At 43.2% G+C, this 13,180-nt stretch overlaps 1 protein-coding gene across 1 annotated transcript; it reads right to left on the bottom strand.

Annotated features, from left to right (window-relative positions):
- Positions 1–4,070: 4,070 nt before the first annotated feature.
- TMEM179 (transmembrane protein 179) lies at positions 4,071–12,751 on the bottom strand (the record flags this gene model as incomplete). The annotated part of the gene is made up of 4 exons (XM_082761718.1): positions 4,071–4,250; positions 6,557–6,635; positions 8,130–8,267; positions 12,450–12,751. 4 exons carry the CDS (start codon positions 12,749–12,751, stop codon positions 4,071–4,073), a joined length of 699 nt encoding a protein of 232 aa, XP_082617844.1.
- Between the last annotated feature and the right edge of the window lie 429 nt (positions 12,752–13,180).

Here is a 13,180-nt window from a genome sequence, read left to right as displayed (position 1 = left end):
ATTTTTGTGATTCCTACTGGAAGTTCACAGCTGAAAAATGCCTCCTGAATTAGTGGGATAGGATGTTATGAACATTTATGCCCTCATGAGGAAATTATGTTCCAAAAATAATTGGTTTTAATTGTTTCTCCATTACAAAAATAAATAAATAAATAATAACCAATATTGATCTAAAATCTCAGCCAAGATGTTTTAGTTTGGCTGAGATTTTTCTAACACAGCTTGCACTGCTGGCAGGGAATTGGTAAGGAAATTAACCACAGATGGTAGCCAGGACACAGGGAATATATTCAATATAACAGAATACTGGCAACACCCCAGTGTCTCAGAAAGCAGCATCCACTTGCTTTTGACTGCCTAAGGTTCAGCCTGCATTACTAGCAATTTGCCCAGGCCAAAATAAGATCCTTTGACTGTGGCTTTAACATCACAAGGAACATGCCTAGAAAATCAGAGCAGCCCACACGCTTCACCTGAATGACCCACAGCTTTGCTACGGGCAGCAGCAAGCAAGCTGCATGGCCAAAGGCCACAAAGATCTTTTCTCTTCCATCATATGAAAATAAATATACACAAACATAAATATCACATAATGTTCTTGTTCTTTGAATATATCTCTTGCTAGAGTGTTCCCAGATGCCTGTTTTTGGATATGGTAAAATAAACAAGGCATTAAAATATCACAAATATCAAAATATTTCACTAAGACAAAACACTACTGCAGCCAAACTCTACACTGCTTGTCAACGGATGACTCAAAGAAGAGGTCAGAATGGTACAAAAGAGAGATGTGTATACGTAGGTATACATAATGTTGCCATTCTAACACATGTTCAGTGAGTTGGCCTGAGTGTCCAAGCTTTAGGGGAAGAGTTGCAAAAAGCTAAATGCAAATCAAAAAATTCCAAGGAGGCTCAATAACTGCATCCTTGGATGGTTCCTTTCCTCCCTCCAGTCAGACAGGGAGCTGCTCACCACACACTGCGTTCTCACCTGCCCAGGGGCTTCCCTCAAAACCAGCTTTGCATTTAAGCATCAATTAAGCTCACAAGCTGGGTGCCAGCCTCACTCCACCTGCTCAGCTGTGTGAAGCTGAAGAAAGACCTCTGTCATGTGGGACTCAAGGGAGAACCTCAGCCTCTTTCATTTTACAAGCCAGCTCCAACGACCATGCTTGTATGTGCAGGCATTATAATCGCACTAGGGGTAAAGGAATTCATCCAGGTAAATGAATGAGACAGGCCGAGCTTTGATGAAGTTAATGGGTGAGTCTATACATGTACTTGTTTTGGGGTGGCATTTCCAAAGGCTGAAGTGAGGTACTTCTTTCCTATTGGCTTTTTCTTAGCAGTAGGAACCTGGCTGCCCCAGATGCTTTAAAGATCCCGCTTTCTGTCTATTGAGCTGCAGAACAATGAAGATAGTGTCACCGAGACAGTGTCAGGGTGATAAATTTTAAAAAATATGAAAACCACAGAAGCCAATGAGAGGAGAAACTCCAGACCCAGTGTCTGCTGCTTTTCATGGAAGTAGAAAGGAGGAAAAGACACAAAGACACAAGGAAAGAGAGGTAGAAGAGGCTGTCAAGCGACTGGACAATCTCACAATGAACAGCAGCATCTTCCTGCTCAGAACCTGTGACCAGGCTTGAGCCCTGGAGCCTCAGAGGAGGAATATGGGGGAGGCACTCACTGCCATCTGCCCGTCAGTTCTCAGGGCCCCCAAGCAAGACCAGTAACCCACATGTTACTGCAGCCTGTGTGATTGAGCATATACAGGCATTGTACTAACCAAAGCAGGAGTGTGATCCCATGCAAGGAGTTAGGCATGTACTGAAGGTATTTATGGCAGGATACATCACTGGTGAGTCTTAAATTCAAGGCAAGGTTGGAAAGGGAAGTAGTGTCTGTTATAGTCAGAGAAACAACTGGGGAAACAGAGGAAATAAGGTAACTTTCACGTCCTAAGCACTTCTTCCTGGTTAAAAGGGAAAGGTCATGCCCTGGCATGGGTAACTGCAGGAATGTCCTTCCTATTAGACAAACCAAATAAATAAAAAAATAAATCTCTAATAGTCCTGGTCTCTGAATTTTATATTGGTATTAACTAATGTTAATGCCAATTAACCCAATGCCAAATTAACTAATGTTAATACCAATTAACTAATCTCTGATTCCCCCTTTAGGAACTTTTCCTTTTATTTCAGTCCCAACTACAAAAAAAAAAAAAAAAAAAAAAAAAAAAAAGCCACTTTTGTAAAGCTTTCAGAGGAATTGCATTCCCCTGTGGGTTGAAATCACAGTGAAAAACAGAATCTCCCTGCAGACAGCCATGACCATCTGGGGCTACGAGAGACGTTCACAGGGCCATCACACTGCTTAGATCACATGGCCTTTTTTTTTTTCCTAAACCTGAGGGAACAATTTAGTTGTTAAATGTGATGCTAGATTTTATGCCCTAAAATCCTTACAAACTAAGGGATTTGTTATGACTTCAAATTCAGTTTCAGCTACTTAAGTGGGTGCTTAACTTTATGCACCAAATAGTCCTCAGAAGACAACAGTAAATCTACATGGTTGTGCTTGTCCAATGCTTGTGCTCTGATGGGGAGGAAACCCCCATACTGCTTACGAGGCAGTATAGATGTACATGGTTTGCACTTGTTTTGCAATAAATTCAGTGTCAGTTCAAGCTCATCTGACACAGGCAGTGTTAGGGTGCTCCCTGAAATTCTTCTGCTGCTTAAACTTAACTTCTTGCTTAACTTTCCTGCTGAAAAAGGTCTACCATGCATCATGCACCAGGGTATAACTGCCTAATTCTAGCACAACTTTACTTCTCTGCCATGCAATCTCACACTCACCTAAGTAATTCCTAATTATCAGACCTACTTCTCATCCACCTTATTCACTGAAGTGCTGGCCAAGCAAAACTGAAAGCAACAACAAGGTCACAAGTGAGCTTTGTGAAAGTAACAGTTCTCCCTTTTCACGGCAAAATTCATCAGCCCTGGATCTCTTGCCCAGGAGTGGGGAGAATGGGTCCATTCTGCACTGAGTACCTATAAAATAGCTCAGCTGTTCATGCTCTTTGCTATGTTGATAGATATACACAGATACCACAATGCAAATGTTTACAAAAATTTGCATATTCTATATGAAATAAATAGCACAAGTAAACTCTAATACTCAGAACTAAATAGTATACAATATTAGGGACCAAGTTATGCTTATAAATGCACAAGCATTGCTACTGTGAACTCAGCTTAACTGCTTAGTACGCAAGCTTCAGGAGTTGCTAGCTAAACTACACTTCAGGAAGCCATAATAAATGATGGTCATGCCAAAATCTAAGAATAAATAAAAAACACAAACATTCTCCTCCATCCCTTCAAATGGTACACAGCTTTTTACAGATAACATAATGGTTTCATGAAATTCGTTAAAACTGTCTCATAGTAAGTATCATCTGGAACACAGGTCTGTATGTTCTAAGCAAACTCAAAATCAGAGTGGGAACAATAGGTTTGTCAGCACAGTGACCACACATAGCAAAAGCAAAGACAGCAAGAGTCTGTACTTGGACCAGAGCTACATCCACCCAGAATAAAGTGAGAATGAGAGCAGCTTTATTAGCAAAAGGGAGGAGAGAGAGACAAGAGGGACCGGACGCAGCTCCAGTTATTACTGTTGTTGCAGAACAATATGGAGGAATAGCATAGATTCTGTAGCCTGGTCTTGCCAGCACAGTCCTCAAAAAACAATCACTGCCCCAAAAGCCAGTGATAACACAATGAAATTCTGCTAGCAACAGCAGGTTACAGATTGAGCTGCTCCCTGCATGTGCAGGACAGAAAGTTTGCTATGTCAATGGCACATGGGGCAGTTCATTCTCTGTATCCTCATATGAATATTCCTACCGACAATTTTTCATTGAGAAAGTGGGTGATTCATAAGTACAACTTTTTTTCAGGAAAAAATGAATCTCTCACACTTAATACTCTGACTCAACATCAGCTTGCACTACTGAATAATAGAACCTAGATCCTGCCCTGGAAATTTGCTTATGCTTTAGATCATGGCACTTTTCTCATCTTGCAAAGAGGTTCGTGAAGAGGATCTTCCTAGCAACAGCTCCTTCTCATGGATCAGGCTATCTAGCAGGTCCTCCTGTCTGTAGTTGTGATAAACCTTCAGGAAAGCCAGTATGGTAATTCCCAGCCAAGTCAGCCAGGCAGCCCAGAGACCAAACTAGAGAAGTAAAGAAATGACAAATATCAGTACTGTTTCACAAAGACAAAACCACCTGTCCAGGTGAAGATCAAAATCTCACCTAGACGAAAACCCATGGAGTCACGACAAGATATGATTTGTGAGCTTCTGGCCCCACTTCTCAATCCCGTCAAGATATTCTGAGCTTAAAAGGAAATAAAGCTTTAAGTAGTAGGAAACTTGATACAAAAAATACTAGGTTTGATCATGAAGAATTCTGCATAATCCACATGCAGCTGCTGAACTTCCCCAGCATCTGATGTTCTGGCCATCCCAAAATTCTTGGGATTATTTCTCTTCCATTACTTTAGAGTTGCCATATGTCTTAATACTTTTTCCAAAACTTTCTTCCTGAATCCTGTGGGCCTCTCACTACCCCCAGAGAAATATAAATTTCAAGGTGTTTCCATCCGGAATATTGTTGAGAAAATCCTACCAATTGAACTGTTACTTTCTGGGGTAAGTGGTTCACATTAGCAGGAGCTCAAACTGCAAGAGAAACCCAATCTGACACATCCTAGTTCCTGGTGACTCATATATATTTGGCATATGATACCTGAGCTTAAAGCCTCAGATCTGCAGTAAGTCCCATCACTGACTTAGTCACTCTTGTTTAACTTTGTAGAAATAATTACATTTTGATTGGCTCAGGTACTTGAATGTTGGCCTCCCCCGTCTCAGAGGAAGCTCATTTGTAGTAATGTAAATTTCTGCTTTCTGGCAGAAATTCCATTTTAATTTCATTATACTGTTACGGAAAAAAAAAAAAAAAAAAAAAAAAAAAAAAAAAAAAAGGTACTTAAATTCACATATTTCAGTTTTGACATACTGCTTTTTTATTATTTCAAAAAATAAAAATAAAAATGGACAAAGAAAAAATCTAGCACTTCCGGGAAGTAGCAAAGCTGTTTACTTTAATAGCCAATTTAGATAAATTAGGGCCACTGTTATGTAAATGAGAGTTTGAGTTCCTATATATCTGATGCATTTTAGTAAGGCCCTGCTGAAGGAATTTATTGTACTCACAAGGAAATAAGTTTGCATTTGCTGGTAAATCTAGTCTATTCTTGGATTTTTCATTCTGCTGATTGAATGAAACTTATTTGCCCTTCTTAGACAGACCCATTCTCATGCCTTCATCCAACTCTGCTTACTACACCCCGGTTATCAGAAAACAATGCTGAAGGATTTTGCTCCCTGCTTGGTTCTGTTTTCAAAGTCTCCCTCAGGCTCCCCTTTGTCACAACTACATTCTCTTTTGAAGACAAATGGTGTTTCCCTGCAGCTGTTATGCTCCCAGACTCCTCATGCTTGGGTATTTTGCAGAGCTTAAATGATGCATCGTTCAGGCTAGCTCTACCCAGGTCTGGAGGAATGTGGATTAGAGTGGAGATCACCATCTGGCAGGATATATGTATAGATTATCAGCTGTCCATCCTGATATCGCAGTATGAATTATTCAAATTGGCTACATGCAGGTGTGTCTGGGATGGGTGTCTAAATGCCATTGCTGGGTACAAAACCCACAAAACTAGCTCATGTCTAAGGGTCACAGTTGCCTTCAAGGAGTGTCCCAAGAAAGGTAAGGCTTCCTCCCATGAGGGACAACTGAAAAAGCATGTGTATGGGTGCAGCCTGCATGGATGGGGCTATCCTCCTCAAGGGACTGTGTTAGTATGTGTTCACATGCTCAAGTGCTCAAATCTCAGCATTCACTGGTTTTGAGTGTTGACTCAGAGCTGGCATATTCAATAATAATATGACAGTCTCAGAGGTCTAATTCTCAAAGATCAGGAAAAAAAATCTTTCTAAAAGATAGCACTATTTCATTATTTTCAGTGGACTGATACTTATATGGGCTCAGGGGTTCTTCTTTTTATCCCAGCCTAAACCAGGACAACAACAAACTCATGGAAGAGAAAACTAACAGCCCCACAGTCTGCTGCAAGTCAGCCATTCTCTTCTTATTGCTAACAGCAATAAAGAGCTCCAGGACACTCAAGTGTCCAGGACACCCAAGCATTCACAGAACTCATGCTTTGCAGAAACAATAAATTTTCCATGATGAGTAAGAGTCAAGTTTTGACATATCTGTGTTCAGAACTATCTGTTTTGAATGTAAAATGCAAATGTACCCATTCACGATCATCTTGATTCAGCACATACTAAAGTCAGTGGAAACATTCCCATTGATTTCAAAGGATCGCATTTCAGCTCCAACAATCCCAGATCGATGAACAAATGGAAAGTGAACTGGAAGAGAACTGTGGCCTAGTCTGACCTACCTGTGCAATAGCAAACTGGTCGTAGAAAGCAGAGTTTTCTAAGTTCAGTTCAAGATCTATATCCTGTAATTCTTCACAGCTACCCAAGGAAAGCATTTGGAGGGAAGAAAGAAAGTTATTTCAGAAGTTCCAAATAGGCAAACAAAGCATAAAATGAAGCAATATCTAAGTGTTTCAAACAATCACAATGGCACATTCTATGATTCTATATTTAAGTCATTTCACTAATTAGGTTGCTTGCAAATCTTCTCTAAAGCTTGAGTAAAAGAATCATGTAAATACTTTATTTAAAAAATGATGTGTAATTATCTAAGTGATAACACCAGTCTTCCATAAAGTGGAACTGTGATAGTTATTATGAAAACAATATACCTAAGACCCTCTTCTCCCACTCCCCCAGAGCCTCCCACATATACACATCTGGCATCAGCCCAGCTTGGTTGCTTCCCCCTCAATGAAACAAAGTGTATGAGCCTCCGTTACCTTTTGACATCTGACATCACCAGGGAAAGCCTCAGAAGAAGGGATTGTATGGGTGTTTTTGTTTCGGATGCTCCAGCAAGGAGACGGTACTCTGATGGTAAGATAGAGGCTGCCTACAGATTTTACAAATAACTTGGACTTTTACTGGTGTGAAAAAAATCCCAGGATTTTGAGGTTGTCTTTCTATCTCTTGGTTGATTTCTGCAGCCTCTTCTCTGTCCTTTTCAGTGCTGTCGGTCATCTTGGGTTCTTATCCGAATATTCGATTAGGTGTTTTTTGTAATGGAATTTTTAACCGAATATTCGAATAATTCGATTAGCGTTGCAGCCCTAAACAGAACATTTACTATGGCATTTTACAACATATGACAATGTGCAATATAAATGTATGCTTTAAGTAGTACCTTTATTCAATATCATATGACATAAAATGTCACCTTTTTATTTCTCTTCATTGTTATTTGTTTGATACATAAAATTTACCTCAACCTATTAGTTTCCTATTCAGAGCACAAGCATCGTGAGATACAGCAGAACATTTTAGTGCCTGTGCATTTTGTGCCCTGTCAGAAAGTATCAGACCTCTATATTTTGCTCTTAAAATTCTTTCTGTACTGTGGCTTTCAGGGTGTGTGCAGCACAGCGCTGAGGCCAGGTTTTGGGTAACGGTGTGTTGTAGCACAGGCAGAACAAGGGACTTGGCTGCTGTCACACAGGTCAGTGGCAGAGCCAGGACTTCAAGCCAGGACCCTGATTCCCAGGACACCCTACCACCTCCCTCCCTTTTTCGAGCCGAATTTCCAAATACAGCTCTCTTTTGGAAATGAAAACTTTGGAATTAATGGTTTTCCTTTGCACATGTTCGTGACTCTTAAAAAGACCATGAAACATGATGGAAAACAGTTTGTTTTGTGGGGAACTAAAAGGAAAAAAGTTTGGTTTGCTGTTTTTGTACCAGATGAAAAGAATTTGGACTTCCATATTCTCCCCTTTGATTACCTTGTGTGTAACAACTACAGTTTGTAACACCACTGTACATCTGTGCATATATGAAAGATAAAAAGAAGAAAATATATTCTTCAATACTAACCTATTTGGCATGCTTCCTTTTTCGGTAATTGCATCACACCACATGTTAAATCCTACACTCACTATAGTGCTAGCAATAAACGTGATAAACACCACAAAGGCGCTGATCAGCAGATTCAGGAAAGCATAAAAGAAAGAGCTGCAATAAAAGGGAAGAAAAATGTAACTCATAAACAGCTGAAACACAACATCAGCAGTCTCTCTAAGCAGCATACACCAGACAAAGATATCAGTTTCCATTTGAAACACGTCTGCTTTAATTAAGAACATCTAATATATTGAAAAACTATGGCTTATGATCTTGAGTTACGTTATCTTCTTTTGTAAGCTCTTTGGATTTAGATTTATTATTTTATTTAACCGTAAGAGGATGTGGCTTTAAATCATAAATACTAAGTGGCGATCGTTCATACACAGCACGGCTTTCATTAGTTGTAATGATGAAAATCACCATTGTTAAAATAAATGTCATTAGCTCAAATTATATAGTAACTGAAGCTAAAATTATTTCATGACTAAAATGATAATTGGGACCAAAATTGCCTACTAGAGGGAAACTAAAACTAAAAATAAAACAACACAGTACTGATAGTTATAATCATTTTAAGCAATGTAACACAAGGTACTGGCATCATAGGACACGAATCTCAGTTTTATGGGCAATTTGCAGAGCAGGCCAGTTTCTCCTGGGACATCTCTGGCTTTGGTGTCAATATGTTATTTCTGCCAGCCGAATGTCGGTTTACATCAACCCAGTTAGTCTGCATAACCAGAACCAGCTCTAGGCATATACTAGAGGAGGTAAGGGGTGGGATGCTCAGAGTGGCACCATTAGGCAAAGGAATTGTCCAACTATTTTCCAGCCTCACGAGTTAGTCTTCTAGAAGGATGGACTGGGATTCACTGAAAGAAGAATGGCCCTGCCTAACTCTGCCACTTAGTTCTAGTTTGTGAAAACTTTCTCATTCATCTGGCCAAGCTCTTTGGTACTTGAAGCTGCTCTAGGTGGCACTTGGAAAGTCTCACTATCTAAAAACTGAACATCTACTCTAGGTTGGAGAAAGACTGTCAACTCCAGGAGGAAGGTCATCCGGTTCAAGTTAGATTGTAAGGACAAATATAACAAATTGTCCAGCAGTGCACCTCTCATTGTTCTGGGGATAAAAGGAGTCTACTCACCTCAGAGAGCAACAACAACAAAACAAAACAAACAAACAAAAACAAACAAACCAAAAACAACAACAACAACAACAACAAACAGACATTTATTTCCACAATTCTCTCAATACATTAAAAGTTGAGAATCTTTTTGAGTCAGTGGCTGAATCCTAGCAATGTTCTGGGCTGGACAATCTTAATTTCTACAGGTTACACATCCTAAGGCATATGTGACCTTGGGAGAACTTCTTTAAAATTAGGTGAGGCAACATTCGCCAGTTGGGCTAGGAATTCTGTTCCTGGGTTGACGTGTATTTGAAGGGATTGTCTAGGTTCTCTCAAAAGTGTAGCCATCCGATCTCAACACCAATGCAAAAGAAGCAAAATCATTCACTTGCCAGATGTGCCCTTACAGACTGCAGTTGGAGCTGGATGATGGGACACCTGACTTGTAGAGGAATGTTGACATCAATCCTATTCTTCTCCTTCAGCTTCACTGGACTGTGAACAGATCAGCTCAATGCTGCAGAGCGCCAGGGTCACCCACATAGCAGATGGAGCTGGTATGAGCACACCACAGTTATGTGTGGTCATTGTCCCTGCCCTGATTTCATATCTAACCTAGGTTTTAAGTGTCACTAAAGCCATATCTACTGTGTGCACCTTAGTACAGTATGCTGGCCTGAGACACAGAAAAGACTTGAGCTGTCCACCAAATAAAATCAGGGGTGCCACTAGAACTAATAACTGCTCTAGAAAAGGAAAGGTTCGCAGGCATATTCGGTGAATTATCCCAGGTCCCTGTCTGCACTCCGCTTCCTGCCCTGCAGTACAGAAGTTTGCCAAGGTCCAGACTCTGACTGTCTGCCAGCAAAGCAGGTCTCAGAGTCGCTCCCAGTTTGCACTGGGCAATCACCATCATCACCACCACTGTGTGTGGGGATTCCTCAGTCCAGGGCATCTTGGTAGAGAGCCAGGGCAGATCTGGCTCTCTGCCTCACATATTTTTCTGCTTAGATCAGAATTTAAAGTTACACATTCCACATTGAGTGGATGTCCCTTAATGGTAAATGCCCTGTAAAACACTCGAAGTAGAAATTGCTTTTCAGCCCTCATTGTGAACTGTCTTAGTTGGGCCTCTATCTTGCAGCTGTGTTGAATAGTTCCAGGCCCAGATCACAGCACTTGGTTTTCCTACTCCTGCAGACAACTCCAGCACAGCCTGCCCATGAGGCAAAGGGTGCTCAGACCCTTCTGAGAAGGATAGGTGTCAGTCCTAATTATCTGAAGCACATAAAGACTAGACACCTTGCTGGGATGCAAGTGCATCAGGACAGCTCACGGTGGAGCTGGCCCAGCAACAGTGGTCCTGCTCAGCAGCGCCAGTAGGGATGTTGTCCTGGGGCTGCCCCAGTTGCCTCTGATCAGAAATGGCATTTATAATTTATGGTGAAGAACTTGAATCTCTCCACCCAAACAGACCTGCTCTCATGCCCATATGAAGTGTTAATAAATGGCTGTCTAAAATCAGAGCAGCGTGTGTGTAACCTGCTTTTCAGAGAGACAGATGCAGACCTGGGCATGGGACAGACCTGCCCTCTTCTGAGGAAGCTGCTATTTTAAGCAAGTTCCAGTTCACCCTGTTTTACCCTTCTCTGATGCTCTACAGCTACTCCAACATATAGAGTTGCTCTGCTGTTGCTCCCTGCCACATAGCAGCCTCCTGTCCCCTTTCTTGCCTGGAACAACTCTGCTCAGCATTATACAACTGCTACTGCTCAGCCTAGGGGAAGGAGCCTGAATGCAGCTCCTGAAGAGACAGTTTTCAGAGGCCTGCCCAGCAGTTTAGGACTAAATAACTACATTTGGAAGTAGGCCAAACATCAGACCTAAATTTCACTATTTCACAGTGTTTACTGCTAGTTTCTTAAAAATTAAATAAATAAATAAATAAATAAATCTGATTCTGAACAGTAAAGCTGAAAAAAAAAAAAAAAGTATCTGGATATCTGGATTCCACTAATCTTCTATAGGTATCTGATGACCTGAGGAAACTGAATTCAAATGTAGTAAGTCCATGGTTACACTTAGCTCTTCTAAGGTAAGTATTAATGTGGAAATAAACCTCTCTTCTATACTTCCTATAGGGTGTTTTAGTATTAGGCAGCTTGAGTGTGGTGAGAAAGGGCCAGGGAAACACCCCAGCTACCCTGTCCCAAGTACTACCACACCAGGCTGTTGTACAAGCCCAGGGTTAAGAAACAGCCACTGACTCAAGAAACTTCTAGTCCAAATAGACCTGGATATGAGTGATTTACCCTCCCTCTGGTAAAGGAAAATGGCTTTCATAGTCTAGCAAGCCACCAGTGCATGCTCCTGCCTTCCCACCTCCATACAATTGGGTGCTTGGAAGACCCCAGAGCACCCACAGGTTGGGTCACCTGTGCCAGGGTTGTACCAAAAGCTGCAGGACATCCCTGGAGAGCTGAGCACTGAGCACAGAACTGCTGAGCTGCTGCCCCGACCACCAGGCCCTCATTCCAGATCTGAGGCACCCTGGTTTGTCTGAGCAAAGGAACCGACTGCTAGAGCAGCCCTGCCGCAGTGTGCTCAGCTTCACTCTCATGTCGTAACCAAGCAATCACTGTTCTCTGCAATAGTTGCCATGTCCACCACAAAAGCAGAATAAAAATAGGGAGAGAACCACCGACTGCTCCCACCTGCCCCCCCATCACGCACAGCTGCATTGGCTCAAGGATTCCCAGATCTACAATCAGGGGAAGGCCTCTTCCTGCCAGGATGTGTAATGGGACCACAATCAGGAGGCACCTGCAGTCCCCAGCCTCCAGCATCACCCCACAACCTGCAGCACCCTTCGTGCCCACCATGGCTGAGCTGGCCAGACACTGCACCCAGATCCCAAAGGGTAGCAGGAGCACAGCAATGAATTTGACCCCCACCCCAAACCCATCCTCTGGAAGGGGACACAGACTGCAAGTACACATGGGGTGCGTGTGCAGGCAAAACACCCCCTCACCCCAAACCCCTCTGGGCAACAGGACACAGGTGGTGCAAAGTTCAGTGCTTCAGCCCCGAGGCTGCTGCCACCTGCCCCAGCCTGCAGGAGGGGCTGGCACCCCCTGCCCTCCCCAGGGGTACTTACTCCTCGTGCCCTTTGCAGAGGAAGAAGAGGGTCCTCCAGGCCTGCACTGTGGCCAGCAGCAGGGAGAGGAGCCCGGTGAAGATGCTGAAGCGGCAGGCGGCCTCGGGCCCCCACTCCTGCACGGTGAAGCGCTGCCGCTCCACCGTCAGGTTGGCGTTGAGCCACATGCCCTCGGTGAAGAGCAGGCACCGGCCGTGGAAGTCATTGCTATTCTCGGACAGAGGCACCACCACGATGAAGCTGAAGAGGAAGGCCAGGAAGTAGCAGATGCACTGAGCGAAGAGGAAATTGCTAAGCGCCATGTCTGCAGCTCCGCGCAGGCAGAGGGAGGGATGGAGGGAGGGATGCAGGAGGGAGGGATGGAAGAGGGAGGGATGCAGGAAGGAGAGATGCGGGAAAGAGGGCTGCCGGGGGGGAGTGATGTCGGGGGGAAAGGATGGAGGGATGCAGGGAGGAAGCCTGCAGCAGTAGGGGGTGGGGAGGGAGGATGCGCAGTGCAAGGATGCGATGCGATGTGATGCCTCCGCTGGCACCGCCGCTGCCGGAGCTGTCCCCTCCGTCTGTGTACTGATGGCTTCAGGGCTTGAGCAGGGAGAGAGAGGAAGAGGTGCTGCGAGGATTCCTCTTCTTTGGGAAAGTCTGGCTGCTGATACACCCTGGCACCCAGTGGGTTATATAAATCGGCGTCCCCCAAGCGAGGCTGGGTACCACCAGGGTGTCCCCTTAAGGAC

Source organism: Aythya marila (genome assembly GCF_965140915.1).
Source record: "Aythya marila genome assembly, chromosome: 5".
NCBI classification, from domain to species: domain Eukaryota; kingdom Metazoa; phylum Chordata; class Aves; order Anseriformes; family Anatidae; genus Aythya; species Aythya marila.
Note: the sequence above shows the minus strand (reverse complement) of the source record. Positions and strands in the feature narration are given on the sequence as shown.